At 38.3% G+C, this 18885-nt stretch overlaps 2 protein-coding genes across 3 annotated transcripts; both read right to left on the bottom strand.

The window, feature by feature from the left end:
• Positions 1-1371: 1371 nt before the first annotated feature.
• On the bottom strand, positions 1372-10342 carry irf4a (interferon regulatory factor 4a). 2 transcript variants are annotated; one of them, XM_086081993.1, is made up of 10 exons: positions 10056-10342; positions 8712-8766; positions 8413-8612; positions 8123-8309; positions 5905-5990; positions 5668-5830; positions 5515-5595; positions 5067-5444; positions 2916-3028; positions 1372-2115 (listed from the first exon to the last, which is right to left on the bottom strand). In XM_086081993.1, exons 1-10 carry the CDS (start codon positions 10083-10085, stop codon positions 1969-1971), a joined length of 1440 nt encoding a protein of 479 aa, XP_085938119.1. In that variant the 5' UTR covers positions 10086-10342; the 3' UTR covers positions 1372-1968. The 2 variants fall into 2 exon arrangements, with proteins under 2 accessions (XP_085938119.1, XP_085938127.1); XM_086082001.1 differs by lacking the exon at positions 8712-8766.
• A 67-nt stretch (positions 10343-10409) lies between these two features.
• On the bottom strand, positions 10410-18430 carry dusp22b (dual specificity phosphatase 22b). The gene is made up of 7 exons (XM_086082009.1): positions 18205-18430; positions 17891-17924; positions 17732-17814; positions 15364-15413; positions 12606-12680; positions 11649-11820; positions 10410-10861 (listed from the first exon to the last, which is right to left on the bottom strand). Exons 1-7 carry the CDS (start codon positions 18223-18225, stop codon positions 10724-10726), a joined length of 573 nt encoding a protein of 190 aa, XP_085938135.1. The 5' UTR covers positions 18226-18430; the 3' UTR covers positions 10410-10723.
• Between the last annotated feature and the right edge of the window lie 455 nt (positions 18431-18885).

Below are 18885 nucleotides of genomic sequence, written 5' to 3'. Positions count from 1 at the left end.
TCAGAAAAATGAAGCCCACTACTTCATGAGATTTTAATCCCACATTTGAAACCATTGTGAGAGTGATGTGGTTTTAGATTAGAAGGAAGTAAACACTGACAGTTGAAACCACTGCAAAAAAAAAAAAAAAACTTATATGTAATAAAACCTATGAACTGAACAGGATTTGAACCATACTCACAGTGCATATATGATGACATGATACTGTTAAGGTGTTGCTAAAGAGAACTTGTTGGACTCTATAACAAACAATCTCTTAGGTTTTGATGCCGTGATGTAGGCGTAGGCGTAGGAAGCAAAACAGCTCCTCCCTGACTCAACCCACAAAGGTAGTTTTTCTTCTCATTTGTGAGGCCGCTAGTTTCAGGTTAAAGGGAAACAGCAGGACAATTGTCACCTTTCCAAACAACACTCTTTTCAGTCGGTCAAATAAAATGTCTGACCAAATTTTTTTGTTCTTAAACTACTTTTTCAGTCAAATGTCATCATTCATTTATTTACTTTTGCTATTTGACATTTTTAGTTCGCCCACCTTGATCATTGTTAAAGTGGAAGTCAACCTTAAACATTTCTTGACAATAGTATGTTATATGTGACCTCACTAGTCTAAACATGACATTCTGATTAACTCATTCACTGCCATTGACGGCTATAGACGTAAAAAAAAATCATTTTAACTATTTCTATTAGTTAAACATTTTTTTTCAACTTTCGTTAACAAGAGTGTGAAAACCTATAATTTTTTTAAAAAATTTATTGTACATTTAGAACAGATATACAATTTGTGATTGATCGTGAGTTTAACTATTGAAGTCATGCGATTAATTACAATAATATTTTAATCGTCTGATGCCCCTAATTTTTTATAATCTTTTCTCTTTTTTTTTATCGCGTCAGATGAATACAATTGTTCATTGTAATTAATCACATGACTTCAATAATTAACTCACGATTAATCACAAATTGTATATCTGTTCTAAATGTACAATAAATAAATACAAATTTAGGTTTTCATACTCTTATTAACAAAAGTGGAAAAAGTGGAAAACTAATCGAAATAGTTCAAATGAATTTTTTACTTCTATAGCTGTCAATGGCAGTGAATGAGTTATTATTACATTGTGTAATAAGAGTTAAGAAGCAAAATCCAGCCGTTTTCAACCATCTCAGGGGGCGGCCATTTTGCCACTTGCTGTCGACTGAAGATGACATCACAGAGCCTCAGGCAACGACCATTTACAGCTCACCTGTTTTCTGAAGCAGCGCTGTAATTGGTTGTTACCTGAGACCTGAGCAACATTGATGCCATCTTCAGTCGACAGCAAGTGGCAAAATGGCCGCCCTCTGAGATGGATAAAAATGGCTGGATTTTGCTGCTTAACTCACATTCCACTAACACAATATTAATGACAATGTCGTGCTGAGACTAGTGGGGACGCATACAAAATATTATTCTCACCCCCCCCAAAAAAAGTGGGTTGACTTCCCCTTTAACCAATGAGAGAATGCAGTTTTGTTTATTTTCGAGGTATGTTGTGCACACTTGTCTGTAGTCTAACTAAACATGAGTAGTATACAACTGTACACACACAAAAATCTCTGTGACAGATGGATGACTTTGGACGGATTTAGTTTATGTGTACCAACTCCTATTAAGTCTCTTAACGATGGAAAGTTTGCTACCGTCTATTGGTAAAAATAGGACATATTTCTTCAAACAATGCGTTGTCCCTGTGTTTTTGTGAGGGGCTGTACTTCCTGTGCACCTGTGGTAGTATTTCCTGTTAGAGAGCCCCAACCTCATACCCTTGCTCTGAAACCGCATCCTTACACAGTCACAAACACTCATAGAGGGTGCATAAAGAGTTTCTGCTAGGAGTGCTGTAGTGGGGAAGGGGGGGGGGGGTGAGTCGGGGCCTCTCTATGTTCTATCATTCATAGATGTAATAAAGGTTGTACTTGTATGTGTCACTCCTGGATGTGCGAGGTTCTCGGGGAGGGGAGGGGATTTGGACTTGATGTGTTCTGTTCCTGGATGTGTTGGTAAGTCTGCGAGTAGCGGCCATTGCTCTGCTGGTAATAGTTGACCAATTTTCTGGCAAACACTGGCTCCACCTAAAAGGAGATTACGTGTGAAATATGTTGGTTAGTGCTGACTAGTGCATACATAAACAGGGGCCTTAAAAGGAATGGTCGGGGTACCTTTTTTTCTATGAGAGGTCGTTTTATTTTATTTTATTTTTTTATGTCCTCCATGGGACAAACTACATTTATGGAAAAAAAATACGACGGGATGGGACAATTAAAGAACTGTTTATTATGATACATGACGAAAATTTGTGGAATAATTCATTCATTATAACAGTTGGAATCGGGTTTTCTTTGTTTGTTGAATTGCTTGGAAGGGAGCGGATAGAATGCAATCACAGGCACGGGTTACCCACCCCTGTTTTAACAAGATTATATAATAATAATAATAAAAAATAGTCTCTTATTACAGTATGTTACACCGAAAACATGCTGCTGTTATTCCAAACACATCATTTGGCCACATTAAGTCGTATATCATAGTTTGCATTGCATTAAACACATATTAAAAGGTAAAGGTTTTAATTCTGGAAAACAATACCTTGACTCACGTAATTGATGTTTGAAATTAGAAATAAAAGTAGGATTGGTAATGATTAGAAAATTCAGCAGACAAAGATACCAACAGCAGTCTTTTGTTGCTTTTGCTCACCAGTTTTCCATTTTCTACCTATGGAAACAGTTTGCCATTCTGAAAAAACTTCAGACTAGAGTATGTTATGAGTTCTATTATTTTAAACCTCATTGCTGTCAGTAGCATAAAGAAAAATTTTGCTAGAACATTTTCACAATTTTGAATACTTTTAAGCGCTGTTGTGCATGAGTACCTGAGCTGTGATCATCTTTCTTGGAGGCTGGGGGCTGGGGTACTCGTCTCCAAAGCAGAGAACCACATGGTGTTTCGGTACACGTCGTCCATTATGGGCAAAATCTTGAAGCTCTAATTGCACGGAGAAGAGGTAACACACAGATCGTTATTATGCAAGTCATAATTGAGGTACAGATACATTGCTACTGTACTGTATTTTTCAGGTACAGTAACTGTACTTGAATATGTATTTTTATGACAAGTTTAAAACAGCACATTTGCCCTCATTGCATGTTCCTTGTCAGATCATTTATCTGAAAGCGACTTGAGCTTGGTGGAAATTTGGGGCATTTAACAGCACAGAACGTGGAAGACCACAAGATGTGGGTGGCCCCATGATAATAACAATGTGAGTGGCCTCAACACCAACAGGGACTAACCCACCTAAAGAGCACCTCACTCCATATTCATCATCGGCAGTAAATATGCACCTTTTGCCTAGCAGTTACAGTACCTACGCCACTGTATCAGAAATGGTCACCATTCAAATGGAAAGTAAATGTGGGGGTACTCAACTTGCAGTCCAAGTGTCTTGTGTTTTGTATTAAAGATCATAAAAGAGGATATATTAAATGTAAAACACAGACTTAATCCTTAGCATTGATTCAAACACAAGCACAACGCAATGTGTATCGTTATTGTTACAACATTAACACTTGGAATGCGCTCAAATAAATTAAACAAAGATATTTCCAACAACTTGTGTTTATCTTTGAAACCAAAGATTGGGAAATTCAAACATTAATCCGAAAGTGTCATTTAAACCTTTGATGCGAGGAAAGGTCCACTTCCGCCCTCAGAAGGGCAAGCTAATTGGCATGCAAAAACAAAGGTATATTTACCTAAAAAAAAAAATTATGATGCATTTTTACACCATCCAGAGAAGAGAAATTACACAAAGCTCCCGTTGTACTTTTCCTATCGCGTGCCATTTCCTTGCGACAAACAGCGACCGATGAAAATTGCATCTACAACTTTATACGAAGCCGCCGTTTAGCACATTGCTAACTAAGTTAGCATTGGCTCAGCCTCATTCGCTCTAAAAGAGGGATTTATTTCACAACTGTGTAACAATATACTGCCCCCTGTTGATTTGGAGGGTGTAGCCAAATTAACAAGGACAGTCGGCTGGTTTAGAGGTTGCTAAATTCACGACGGCATCGATTAGCCAAACATGCAAAGAAAATTATTTTCAATAAAAGAAAATTATTTAAAATTGTTGCATAATTCATGCAGTTTGTACCAGATGTAGACATATTTAGATTATTTTGTTTAATTCATTACTCTCATCTCATAATGGTCCCCCTAGAGCAGGGGTGCTCAAGTTCTGTCCTCGAGAGCCCCTATCCAGCCTGTTTTCTATGTTTCTCTCCATTAACACACCTGATTCATGATTAGAATCGTTATCAGGCTTCTGCAAAGCTTGCTGATTAGATGATCATTAGATTCAGCAGTGCTGCAGGAGGGGAAACATGGAAAACAGGCTGTATAGGGGCTCTCGAGGACCGAACTTGAGCACCCCTGCCCCAGAGCAACTTCAAACTCACCGTCTGCTGTATAATTATTGTGCATTATCAAAGAATAATTTGGAAATGTTTCATAATGTCACCAGTTTTTGTTTTCTCACCAAAATGTATTTTTTTTTTTAAAGAATACCCACCAGTCAAAAACTCTACACAGAAAATGGCAACCTACTGAGCAGAAATATAAAATCAGTATCCTCCCATCCATTTTCTATAGCACCCTTTCCTCACTGGAGCCTAATAAGCCAGCTGACTTTAGGTGAAAGGTGGGCACGCTGGACTGGTCACCAGTCAGGTTGCAAGGCACATATAGACAGATAACCATTCACATTCACAATAACACTTTAAAAAAATGTTTGTTTGTTTTTTGCAAACTCTACATGGAAAGGCCTAATAATTTGCATAAATACACTTTTTTATTTTTTTTATTTTCTACAAATGTTACATTAAGAATAAGCGTAGCTAAATCAGTATTTGTTGTATCTGTGTCTAAGATACAGCGTGAACAAAATTGATACTATTTTGACCTTGCATATTGCATTGTGTCATAAGAGTATACACCCCCCCCCCCCCCAAAAAGTGCTTACCAATCAGAAATTGCTGGGTATCAAACAATTTACATGGCAGCTCTTTCTCCAGCTTGTTGGGTTTATCCACATAGGGAGCGAGAGGCCCCTCCCAGAACACGCGTCCCAGGCAAAGGCGGCGGGCGTACAGGCCGTCGGGCGTCATCCACAGCAGCACGCCCCGCTCCAGGATATCAGCAAGCCTCTCGGCGCCCTGCCTTTGAGACTCGGGGAACGGGAACGGAAAAAGAACGATATCCGCCCCGCTGTGAAACTCTGAGGATGAGGATGGTGGCGAGGAGGAGGGAGGCGGGGTGATGCGGCAACCTTCTGGGCTGCTGGTGGTCACCTCCTTCACCAAAGACTCTCTGTAGAATAGGGACACATGCAGGCTCAAATCTGGAGGAAAGAGACACGATGACTTGTATGAGTCCATGTTATTTGATGCGCAGATATCATGTTACTCAACCTGTTATGATATTGCTGTGGTCCGTCATGTACAAAGGTTGTTGGGCCTCTGACAAGTAGGGGTGGAAGGAGAACTGAAAACCTGCGAAGTGTCCGACACTATCAAATTGATCGGCACTCTTGCGTACGAACGTAGCGTGCGGCGATATTTTACCATTTTGTGACTGTGTCTCAGGCCAAGCTCGGCTGATTGGCAAAGGGAAGTGACACGGAGTATACGGCAGCTCTCCGTGCAAACCACTGTGAGTAGTAACGGGGTGAAGTTCTGGAAGTTTGTAATCCCTCCAGTCTCGTATCTCCTGTGAAACCGTTTGCACCTGGAGACAGATAATAAAATCTGCTTCTAATAGAAATGCGGGCAGAAGTTTGATCTGAGCTTCGATGTGCTTACCTGGCTGTGCGGTGTTGGGTATGGAGGGATCAAACCATAGGATTCATCTTCTATATTGATGCTCATCTTCGGTCCTGTTGCTGTACCTGGATGATGGCAGATTTTCGGATTAGTAAAATGGTGACAGTTATTATAAGGATTGGGCACTTCATTAAAGTACGCTACGGTTCAAAATGACATTTCTTCCATCAAAACACGTGCTGTGTTTACTGTACCATTGTTCAAAAGTAAGGGCTCACTTTGAAATAAAAGAAAAGTATTAGTGTAAAAAAAAAGAACTTATTCATGCCATAGATGTCAAAAATTCATTTGAACTATTTCTTAGTCTATTTTTTTCCACTTTTGTTAACAAGAGTATGAAAACGTCGAAAAAAAAGTATTGTATGTTTAGAACACATTTGTGATTAATCGTGAGTTAACTAGTGAAGTCATGTGATTAATTACAATTAAAAATGTTAATCGCCTGATGCCCCTAATTTAAAAAAAAAAGAAAAGAAAAGATTATTAAAAATTAGGGGCTTCAGACAATTAAAAGTTTTTATTGTAATTGATAGCATGACTTCAATAGTTAACTCACAATTAATCGCAAATTTTATATCTGTTCTAAATGTACAGTAAAAAAATTCTAGGTTTTCATACTCTTGTTAACAAAAGTAGAAAAAAAAGTGAAACTAATAGAAATAGTATTAATATAGAATTTTTGACGTCAATGGCAGTGAATGAGTTAATGATGTCTACACTGTATTTCTGATTTTCTTCATTGATAGTGAAGTGACCTCAAACTTTCAAACCGCAGTGTTGTATATAGTACTGCATACCATATGCATACAGTATCTATTAGGGATAGACGGATATCAGTGACGGCCGATAAAAGATCAATTCAAAACTGCGTAAATCTCAGGAAATTATTTTATTATTTATTTAAAAAATTCAGCAAACTTTATAAGAGCAGCGTGGTGACCCTGGGAACTCTCTGCACTCTTATTTTTATTTTTTATTGGTCTCTCTCTAATATCTATATATGCCCTCGTGCTTTTCTTTAACTCATTCACTGCCATTGACGGGTATAAACATCAAAAATCATTTTAACTATTTCTATTAGTTTAACATTTTATTTCTACTTTTGTTAACAAGAGTATGAAAACCTAGATTTTTTTCATTGTACATTTAGAACAGATATAAATTTGTGATGAATTGTGAGTTCACTATTGAAGTCATGCCATTAATTACGCCTGACGCCCCTAATTTTTAATTATCATCTCGTCAGGCGATTACAATTTTTAATTGTAATTAATCGCATTACTTCACTCACGATTAATCAAAAATGTTATATCTGTTCGAAATGTACAATACAAAAAAGTTATAGGTTTTCATACCCTTGTTAACAAAAGTATAACTTTTTTTTTTAACTAATAGAAATAGTTAAAATGAATTTTTGACGTTTATAGCCGTCAATGGCAGTGAATGATTATGAAATAAGGACAAGTGAGCCCAAACATTTTGAACATTACTATCTATGTGCACAATTTAAAGCAGGGGTGGTGGAACCTTCATATAAGGGACTATTTATAGTCACCTGAGGGCTGTCATAAAATAATTGGGGGGGGGGGGGGGAGACACATAATTGTTGCACCTTATTAAATGGAGTACACGCATACCAATAATCAGGCCGAATTTCAACCTTTTAACCCAAACTAATCAGTTGCTAAAGACCATTCTAAGGGATAACCCTGTGGTGTGGTAATTTGGCAAAAGTGATTATTTTTCCCTCCCTAATTTGATGATCGTCATGAATGTCAAACCAGTTCAATATTTACGATTTACACAATTCTTTATCATTCATTCATGTTGTTGTTGTTGTTCGTATTTTCCAAAAGTCTGGCTGCACCATGCTGCTTCCCACAAGCCAGTCTTAGTATATAAAAGGCATCATTAGCTGCACGGTGAGCTGTTTTGGTAAACTGGAATACACCACACACTTTCACAGGGTCTAAATATGTTGACTAATACGTCTCTTTCAGCTCGTGTTTTGCATCTCACTCGATTCTGCATTTGTGCCGAAATGCTGTGGCTGAATTAGTCATGCTTCACTGCTCAAGTGCATTTGGAAACAGAAGCCCTCAAAAACAAAAACAAAAACTATGTCCCTTTTGGTGCAGGCTCCAACTTCCTTTGTGCTTCCTGCCTCGTCAGAGTCCATTGTCATCTTACACGTTACCTCTCTTCGCCGCTTCTGGAATGATCCTGTAGACTTTGTAAGGCTCTGAGATGTCCAGCTGGGTTCTTTGCGTCAGCTCATCAAAGTCGTTGCTTTTGTTGAGGGCGCAGCGAAGTCTGGTTTTCCACGTGGTGTGATCTGGCTTGTCCACGCCTTCTTTATATTTCCCCTTGAACAAAGCCCACGCCTGGAACAATCACGGAATAAGACAGCTTCCTCGTTCTTTCAAACCAAACATACCAAAAATGCGGACGTCGAACTGCAACTTTGATGGAAATCAGAGGTGTGACCTTGAAAAGCGCAGCATCCTCCTCTCTGTTATAGTCCTGCTTGCCCGCGTGCTTCCACGGAATCCTGAAGATGGTTTTCTCGTGGTTTTCCCAAACCAGGCCCGGATATTGCTTGCTGTTAATTTGATCGATCAGCCACTTCCTCAGTTTGCCGTTGCAACAGCCCGATGCCGGGCTGTTGTCCTCCTCCAAGTTCATCTCTGCGAGAGGGAAATGAAACAGAAAATCAGGTTAAAGTATTACTTGCATTAAAAAAATGATTTTTAAGGTGAAGATTTTTTATAATTTTTTGGGCATACTTTTGCAGTATCTGTGCAGGTGATCCAAATAAGGATTGTTTGGCCTTGGTGGGAGCTTTCAAAGTTAACAACAAGAAGTAAATTAGAAATGCAGTTTATCCCTGGGAACTAATATTTATATTTTCATTTTTATTTTTTACATAAAATCAACATTTAGCACTCTGTACTCTAACTCAAGAGACAATATTTTTGTCTTACCTCTGTTGTGTTGACTTTGCAAATATGTCATGTCATTATTACTGTTGTTATTACTTTAGCTCTGTCACTTTTATTTACACACTTAAACTTTGTGTTGTCTTGCGGGTCAAAAGTGACCCAAAACCATGATAACTGTAAAAAAATAAAATTAAAATTAAAAATTAATTTAAAAAACTTGAACTACAGTTTTCCAACTTGAAACTTTATGACTTTTCCTAAATGGAGCTCATCATCAGAAAAAGTGACACTTTGTTTTTGTTTATCTAGGGTACAAAGATTGTCTTATGGGTCATTTCTGACCCGTGAATTATAAAAGCATTTAAACTAAACAAACTCACTCTAACACGCACGCACACACACACACGCACGTATCAAAGAATATGGACTGTTGTACGAATTGAAGTTTAATTTTTCCTCCACCTAAATTCCTCCAATTTAACCCCCTCCAAAGGTCCCAAAAAAACATTCTCAGACATGATAAGAACAAATTCAATATAGAGAATAACGGCTATAACCCGTAGGACAAGGGGAGTAAGACCGCACAAGGGTTGTTAATATTACTACACTATAGCACATCTTATATCCCTTTGTGACCTATAGCTACTATTTAACTTACTGTTATAACCAATGACTCAAAATAATTGTCAAGGGACCCATTTTGGGGCAATTTGGGAACTCCTGCTCCAGACCCATACAAGAGTCTACAAATTCAACCAGACTAGGAATATTTGTGTATTTTGTTACTTTATATGACGTAGCCAATGTATTTCATCAAAAAAATTCTCCAATATTTAGACTCATTTACTATCAAATCAAGCAATTTTAAACCCATGTACTGTCATAATGATGACGTTTACTGTATATGAACTACTATTTTTTTTGTAAATTATGTGATAATCATTTAGCACCATTTTAGGCCTCGACCTTGAGTTTGTGAACATGGACATTTGAAATGATGAAGATTCATCTCATTCCTATGTGCATTTTGTCAACTTTGAAAATTGTATATTACAATACAAAATGTGCATCTCATTTACCACTAATCAAGCAATTTGAGAGCCATAATATGATTAAATACCTAAAGTACAAAATTTTTATTATTATTGACATTTACGATGTGAAGGGAGTATAGAGAAAGTGGCTCACCTTTAAGCAGAAGAGTGCCTCACTCTGCATGGACTCTTCTCTGCTGCCTGACTCTTAAATCTGATCTCATGTTGATTGGCTGCAGCGAGCGGGGAGGAGCCTGACATGCCAAGATCTTTGCAAAAGAGATGCTCGGCAGTCAGGTGCTCTTCTCGGTCCCGCAGCAACGCCCCCTCGCTCGAGAGTCTGCTGCTGTGGAGATTCCCTCCACTGGAACATATGACTGTATAGACACCAATCATGTCAGAAACAAAATACAACATGAATATTTCATTTAGTAGATCTGTGTTGGCTCTTGTGGTTACAATTAGTGGGTTTCTTCGTAGATGGCTTTTTTTTAATGAGCAAGTGCACATGAAGAAACACTGTTGATGTTTATTTTTTTGTGGCCACGCATGACAGCTCATGCACATCACAAAACAGGAAGACAGTCAGTCAGCCTAATCGCCCTCAGAAAAGCACCCTAACACTTGAATTGACTGTTTTTATTTCCAAATGTGGTAAAATGGGGGTAAAGCAGTTACAAGCATAGCGTGATCTATAACTTAGGACAACATCAATCAATGTTTTTGTTTGTTTTTGTTTTTAAAGTCCTTGGTGTTTGTGTGAGCAATCCAGCATTTCGGACTCGTGTGACGGTTTCGCAGCATGCAAAGCTGCAAATGACCTCAGTGAGATCCGTGTGGAGTTGATTCCTGGTGTTCCACATGATCGCCTTTGGCTTTAGAAGAAGCAAGCAGCTCCATAATGTCTGCTTCATCGTTGAATTTGTTGTCCTTATATTCCCTCTGGAGCCATTTCCTGAACTGCAAGAAGTGACAATGTTTTTTTTAATTAAATAAAAAAATAAAAAATAAAAAAGCAAACAGAAAAATCTTAAATAACAAACACAAATCATACAAATTCCTTTTTACCAGAAGGTAATAATTGAAATTGAAAAAATCTATTCCAGTGTCATAAACTTTATCAGTACTTTTTTTTTTTTACATTCTTTATGGCCGTTAAAGTGTAATAAATAAGTAAATGCGGCAATATTAGTTTCAAAACAGAAAACACTCACTAAAACTATCAAACAAATGCGGAATAATGAGTACAGGTAATAATAGTCACATTCATGTAAAATGTGCATTCATTATTTTAACATTAAGGACCATTTATGTATAAAACCAAATTAACCACTTTAATATTAATATGTAAAAAAAACTCTTAATTAACTCTCCCTTGACAAAGTCAAAGTGCTCAATTTGGATTTAATGCACAAATCTGTTTATGATTTACGATGTATATGGTAGTTTAAATAAAAAATATTTTTTAAAAGCTTGGAATTGTAGATCTTCCGATAAGAAAGTGTCTCTTCCAAGTGCACTAACATATTCGTTTTCTGATTTATAAATCATTGCTCTGTTGCTTTTTTTGTGAGCCGAAATTTAAGTTACAAGCGGGCTTCAGATACGCCGCCGCTAGATGCAGCCATGTACGCCACAACAGTGAGTGCATCTACACGTCTCACTCACAATTTGAGGTACAGTATTTATATGTGCACACACTGATGAGGTAAGCGCTTATCCATCCTAAAATGACAAAGTAACTGACTTCATCGACATGAGTCGTCTCGAACTCCTGCAACTGGCGTTGGAAGCCCAAGTTAGGTCCAGCGCTGGGCCGGACCACCCTCACTGCAGCCAGAGCCTCTTTCCAGCCCAATCCCGTCACTGTCATGATGTAGGCGACCACCAGGGTGACGCTGCGGGACACGCCTGCCAAACTGTAACAGAAAGGGGTTTGAGCACCTTTTGAACTACTGCACCTTTTTCATATGCTTGAATTGTTTTCAGAAGCCTAAAAGATATTTGATGGTACAATAAATAATGCTACGTAATATTGCTATATGATTCCATATACAGTACTCTGTTCATTCGGATTACATAGATACACTTCATGGAACATGTGCGATATACTGTAGAACACTTAATCAAATTGAGAGAACATCCTGTGTCGCCAAATTGAGTGATCAAAATATTAGGAACATAAATCCATTTTCTGGAGTGCTTGTCGCGTTCGCTTGACAGGTGAGCGGAAGCTTTTCACTCCTGACTTTGGGGCGAGACGTGATGTACACAATGTGGATTGTTTGCCGTACACCAATTCCTCAGATAAAAAATAAACATAAGGAAGGTGGCTTAATTAATTATTGCCTACATACTTACAATTAGCTAAAATAGTAGGGTATCAAGCAGGGGGCATTATAGCCCAGGCGTACTAATTGACTTATTTCACAATACAATACTTTGATCTTTAGTATTTGTTTGACTTAACAGAGAGAAAAATCTGCAAATATTTGACCCACTTTTTGTCAGTTGTCTTTGTGTGGGAATGTCATTATCTTTTATCTTATACTGTAGTGTGTTAATGTTTACACACCCAGTACTTATATAGTATACAATTTTTTATACGTGGAGGAAAATACTTGGCTCTAGCTTCAGTTGCATTTGCAAGCAAAATGTCAGTCAATGACACAGTTACCATACGGCAACACAGTTTTTTTCTCACCAGTGGACCAGGCAGCCTTCTCCTTTCAGTCGCGATTCGTGCATGAACATGATGCTCTTTTTAAAGTGTTGAATGCTGTGAAGGACAACAACAAAAAAACAAAAAGAAACTGTCACATCATGGGGGACAACTTTGGAAGTGCTTCCCAGAGAGGATCATGTGGCATAGTGTGGCTGTTGGGTGTGTTTTTTTTTTTTTTTTTTGCACCTGATACAACCAGGAAGGACCAAGACGGGGATGTGCTCGGATTAGTGTCAGATTTCGCATTTCAAACATGGCTGGCGGGCAAACGGGGCAGTGAGGGGTTACAAGATTGTTAGTGTGTGCGTGTGTACTGTTGCATGACTTCATGCGTGGTACTACATGCGAGGTGGGTGCATATAAATAGCTCCACAAGTGAGCAGAAAGACTTCCTTTCGACTTAATGCGGACATGTTATGGGAAATCGACTTTTTAATGGCGCATGGACAAATGGTTACTTGAACAACCAAGTAAAGCTTTTGTTTTCTGCTTATTTTTGAAAATCTTCCTGTGACGTCACTTGTAACCCACTGTTACGTAAGTAGTGGGCTAATTTACATAATAACCGCCCCCGCACCGAGTTTCTCTGCTTGTCACATGATCAGCTCAGCTAATAAAAGAGAAGGAAAAAAAAACACACCCTTTTGCTGTTTTTGTGCATGAGGCCAAAGCAGCAAGAGTAGTAGTGAGGCACCATCTTGTGGAATCTTAGAGTTTCTGTGGTGCTGTTGTTAGGTTTAATCCAGTGATGGTGTTTTGTTTTCGTTTTTTGCGCTTGCGATGTGTTTTGTTGGCTGTCCTTAAATGCACCTTGTAGTCAAAAGTGAAACTGTATTTGCTTCCCTCCAGATGCAGCTAATAGCCCATACGCGGTCGTCGTCTTTGCCATTACAATTTCCTTGTATTTCAACAACATTTATTAATTGTGTGTAAATACCCAAAAGTGAGTTGAATGAACTACACCGTTTGTGTAAAGTTGTAGAGCAACACGTTTGCTGGCCCTTGTTTGACGTCACGTCAATATGTGCCGGCGTCTTATTTAGACTAGGATGCCAAGCTAATGCTAATGATGAGTCAAATGTGAACATGGTTTAATTGTGTTGAATAATTGAACTACTGAACAGTATCCTTCATGACTGCGTACATGCTTGAAGAATAGCGTTGGTGCATCTATTCGTGATTCAAACCTTTTTGGGATGGCGTCCATTTTTTGTGGATTTTCGCTATATGAGGCAGGGCTTGGTCCCTATGCCCTACGAATAGCAGGAGTTCACTGTTTTGTGTCAGTGCACCACTTACACATAGTGTCATGGCTCGGCTCTCAGGCCTCTGTTTGTTTTGTTTTTTTCATTCCAGCACCTGAGTGATTGGTGGGCGTTCCCTCCACTACAGCACCTGTTCCCCATGAACAATCAAAGGACTTTAAAAGCGAGTGAGCCACTACGTGGTTCATAGTTTTTGGGTTTCTTTTACCGTTACCCGTAAGAGATACTTTTGCGTGTGTGCTTTTGCCACATTATTCTAAGTTGTACTTTCTATTTTCGTGTTAAATCTTATTTGCTGTGATTCCTTTTTTTTTTGTAAGCAAGCGTTTTTTTTGTCAAAGTTGATTTCCTCCTTGCATTTTGCAAGTGACCTCGGTTGTGTTCATTTGTAACCAGCTTTTCGGGTGGTTTGTTTCTGCACACCATTGTGGAATAAATCACTTTCTTAATTTCGTGGTCCGCGTGTTTTGTGACCCGTTATCACCGACTACCCCGGTGACACATAACATAATGCTTGCAGTGTATGAACTGATAACTCCATAAATTAAAATGTTTTTTTTTTTTTTTTTACGCTTCGCTCTGCTGGGGAAAGTAGAAGATGCTGTAGCGGTAACTCCAGGGTTCTCACCATTGGCCGAGCAGTACAAGGGGTGGGGCATAAAGTCACTTATTGACGAATATGAGACGATAACGAGCTAATTTCCACAAGACGAGTGCGTTTTAATTCTTGATCCTTGAAGTATATGGACGAAAGTATTATTAAAGGGGGAGTCAGCCAAAAAAATTGTCTTTACAATAGGTTCTATGCAGCCCCACTAGTCTAAACATGATATTCTGATTAATATTGTATTTGTGGAATAGGAATAAAGCAGCAAAAGCCACCTGTTTTTATCCATCTCAGGGGGCGGCCATTTTGCCTGTCGACTGAAAATGACATCACAGACGCTCAGGGCTCAGGTAATGACAAATCAGCTTGCGATTGACTCCTAACCAAACTGAAAAAAACAGATGAGGCGTGATTGGTCATTACCAGAACCCTGAGCAACTCATTTTCAGTCGACAGCAAGTAGCAAAATGGCCGAACTCTGAACACAGAAGACTTTTGCTGCTTAATTTATATTCCAAAAAGACAATATTAATCAGAATGTCATGCTTAGACTAGTGGGGGGTACACACAACATATTATGACTTCCCCTTTAAGACAACAGTTTAAAATTGTGAAGAAAAAAAGGTCAAACACACCTACTTTAATGCCGATTGCGGACATAAGAAACAAACACCTATTTTCATGCCTCCACGTGCATCTTCAAAGACTGAATGTGACGACAGTACATGGTGAGCTAGTGGAGGCATATCATTTACACGTTTATTTTGAACAAACACAACCTGCCACCCGCACCGCAAAGCGACACAAAGCTGTCGCTCTTTCTCTCGTTGTCCGTTTATTGTTGTGCGCTGTGCGTGGAACTTACAGGTTTTGTGTGGGCAGGTCGGCCGCTGAAATGCACAGATAGGTCATCTCCTGGGGGGGACAGAGCGTACTCGCTGTTTAATTAGCACAACAACAATCAGGATCCAACATAAAATGCTAAATGAACCACTCTGGCTGCAGTATTAGGAGCCGCCTGCAAGGCAACACTGTGAAGAAAGCAAACATTTGCAAGCATTCTGTTTACCACTCTGCAGCCGTCAGGTGCTGCACTAATAAAAGCGCTAATGGCCATTGCAACTTCCTCAACAACCTGACAGACTGGAAGTTGCACTCTTGCCTAAAGGGTCAGACAACCCTATTTTCAGCAACGACAGTGTTCAGTTTGCACAGTAGCACCAGGTCACTGGAACATTAACACTATGTAGCTGCAGCACTAGTAACAGCATACGCTGTAGGTAACAATGCAAAAATGTCAAATTAAAACACGACAGTGGAACAAGGAACTTTTGAAATATGTTTGGACCAGGTATTTATTGTTAAAATATAGTTCCAGGGTCAAAATAATATATTGCTTGTTGGGCAGCACTTTCAAAAGGTTTAGGAATATTTGTGAGTTATGGGGAGGCTTTGCCGCTTGTGTGCGTTTGTGCTCTAAAAAAAAAAATCAAGCTAACAAATGATAGAGAGTTTGTTATTGAAATGCGAAAGAAGTAAAAAAAAAAAAAGTTTTACAAAAGAAAGAACCGTCAAAGATATTTGGAAGTTAGGACTCTGTAAGTGATGCTTTCATTTTACATTATGTACAGTATTTCTTTTCAAGAAGAATTCCAAGATCCAGATGAAAGTGCTGTTTCACGAGGTATCTTTAAATTGGTGTTTACTTGGCATGCTTTTGCACTAAAACTAATCAATCTTATGCAACTGGTAGTCTGCTGAGCCACATCTAGTACAGGTAAACATTTGACGTTGGATGAGTAAACTTAAAAACCTGTTTTGTTGCGGGTCAGATTGACTCATTGGAAAATTTCAGAATTTTTTAAGCATTAAGTATCGTGTCGCAAGTACATATTATAGGGAATTCATTTTCTTGTCTCTGGCGGGTCAAAGTCACCCAGGATCGTGATGAATGTTTTTGAAAAAGCAAGGTTGCGAAAGGTGATTAAGCAAAAAATAAATAAAAATACATGAATTTTGGCGCTAATTGTTAGCAATAAAACGTTAAAATCTCTTTGTCCAGTATTTAGCCCTCCTGATTTCTGGTTTCAGGTCAAATTGACCCATTGCAAAATTATTGTTTCTAAAGCAGTAAGTGTAGTAGTACAATGAGATATAATTATTAGTGAATAGTAATTAAAGGTTTTAATTACTACTTCTTTTTTTTTTACTATCATTTGTGTAAGGCACTTTGGTAATGTGTCGATTTGACCCAATAACTCAAATGAATTTCCTGACAAAGAATTGTAACAAGAGGGTTAAAAGGCCCTGAACCATGAATTCTAGGTTAACATACAAATGAATAATTTAGTTTTTAACAATACTGTATCTGTTTAGAACAATTAGCATACCTGCGACAGTCGACTCGAGATGAAATTCAAAACAGAACTGGCTTCATTAGTCAACAACGAGGAAATATTAAAGGTCAAAAAGAAGTTACAGCAAGCAATAACATTGAACACTCACAAGAGTCTACATCTGAATGTCTAAAAAGTAGGGTACAAAACTGTACTTTAAATTCGACAAGGTATAAAAAGGGTGCAGCACAGAGGTGTGCACAAATGTTGATCAAAAATATACACTTGTGTGTAAATTGTTGTTGTCCTAACATAAAATATAACTGTAGCTGCAGTAAAATTGATTCTGCAGAAAAATTATGTAAAATACCAAAAAGCACTAAAAGTGCTTTTTTTCTCGTCCCTCACTCTGGATGACCAACTTACATATCAATTAATACAGATAAAATAAGCTCTAAATTAGCTTTTCTGTACGATTTTGTTGATATGTATTCCCTGTAAATGTTAAAACATTTTTGTTTTATCATAGATATATTATAAATAGTAGTAATTCTGCTCTGAAGTCATTTCTCTCGCTCTGTTACTAAAATATTTTTAGCCATCTAGAAATAACATCAAACTAATGGTGCTTAGTGACGATCATAAGTATACCTAAGGTAAGTCCTTCTGTTTTTCCACATTTGTGTAATGTTTTCATCTAACTATTTGATGGTTACCCTGTTTTTCTTGAAAACATTTAAAAAAAATTGAAAATAAATGTTCCAGCGTTAAGGTCCTCCAATGGTGGAATACCTTTAGGTCAGTACCTCCAGTATTGAGGATGCAGGGTCTTCTTATTACCCTGATAAATAATTATTACCACCCTATGGTTGGTGGAAAATAGCAAAGTGACATTACCTGGAGGATGGGCGCAGCCGTGTCATGGATGGACAAGATGTGGGTGATGTTGTTCCTGGCTAACTGCTCTCGGTCTCTTGCGTCTGATATGAACAAATCATCAAAGAATGTCCATAAAATAACATATGCACAAGAGAAAAAATTTACAAAAAGACACACCTCTGAAATTTCCCAAATATAAGTCAGGCAGGACCTGTGGGGGGGGGGGGGGGGCATTAGAGGAAACCATGGTGAAAGACAGCATCACAACAGCTGAGTGGACAGCTGCCTAATAGCTGATAACCTAACTATAGACAACGACTCCATGAACACAAATGACACCATGCGACTATTTTTAAAAACACATCTTGAATGTTACGTTTTCCAGCAAGCAATAATACGAAAATGTGCCCAAATTGTTCATTAAGAGGCGTTGCCTTTGCACTTCATTGCCGTCCTGACAACTTGTCACCTCAAGTGCGAGGAGCACTCACCTTATTAATGCCATTCCCCATGTTGAAAGAAAACGGACGACAACAAAAACAGGTTCGACAGCCTTTCCCACTTACGCTAACGCTTGACGGCTTCCCAGAAACAACGTACTTTGGTCACATACTCGCGAGTGTGTGTCTCGGAACCAGAAGGTAGGTAGACTGCAGCTTCACAGCTCCTCGCAGTGCATCGTGGGAGTTGAAGTTCAGACTCCAAAACGGGGGAAGGTATCACTTTGTGAGATAGATAGATAGATAGATAGATAGATAGATAGATAGATAGATAGATAGATAGATAGATAGATAGATAGATAGATAGATAGATAGATAGATAGATAGATAGATAGATAGATGGATAGATAATTATATAAATTATTTTTTAATGCAATTACATGACGTCATGACTCATGACTAACTTATATTGAACATTACATGACTCACGTCATGACTCTGCCATCGTAAGCACACGCCTTTCAAAAACAAGTACACCACCACGACATCACAGTAGCTAGCAAAGATGTTTATCAAAGATTCGCTATAACTTTAAACAGTGCAGTTATCAAGCAGAGCATTTGTCAAAAATAATAATAATTTAGCCTTATTAGTAAAGGTAGAAATGGTGGTACATCAGATTGTGCAAGGTGTTTTATGAGCATATATTATGATTATTTTGAGTATTTTTTG

This window comes from Leptonotus elevatus, chromosome 1 (assembly GCF_054856555.1).
Source record: "Leptonotus elevatus isolate MCC_2025b chromosome 1, RoL_Lele_1.0, whole genome shotgun sequence".
NCBI lineage: Eukaryota > Metazoa > Chordata > Actinopteri > Syngnathiformes > Syngnathidae > Leptonotus > Leptonotus elevatus.
Note: the sequence above shows the minus strand (reverse complement) of the source record. Positions and strands in the feature narration are given on the sequence as shown.

Coding starts and splice junctions, on each gene's coding strand:
- irf4a (XM_086081993.1), bottom strand. CDS start 10,085: ATGCAGAGTGAGGCACTCTTCTGCTTAAAG. Junction 8,767..10,055: donor AGGCACTCTTCTGCTTAAAG/GTGAGCCACTTT, acceptor TAACTTTGAAAG/CTCCCACCAAGGCCAAACAA. Junction 8,613..8,711: donor CCTGCACAGATACTGCAAAA/GTATGCCCAAAA, acceptor TCCCTCTCGCAG/AGATGAACTTGGAGGAGGAC.
- dusp22b (XM_086082009.1), bottom strand. CDS start 18,225: ATGGGGAATGGCATTAATAAG. Junction 17,925..18,204: donor TGGGGAATGGCATTAATAAG/GTGAGTGCTCCT, acceptor CCCCCCCCACAG/GTCCTGCCTGACTTATATTT. Junction 10,862..11,648: donor AGACGACTCATGTCGATGAA/GTCAGTTACTTT, acceptor CACTTCTTGCAG/TTCAGGAAATGGCTCCAGAG.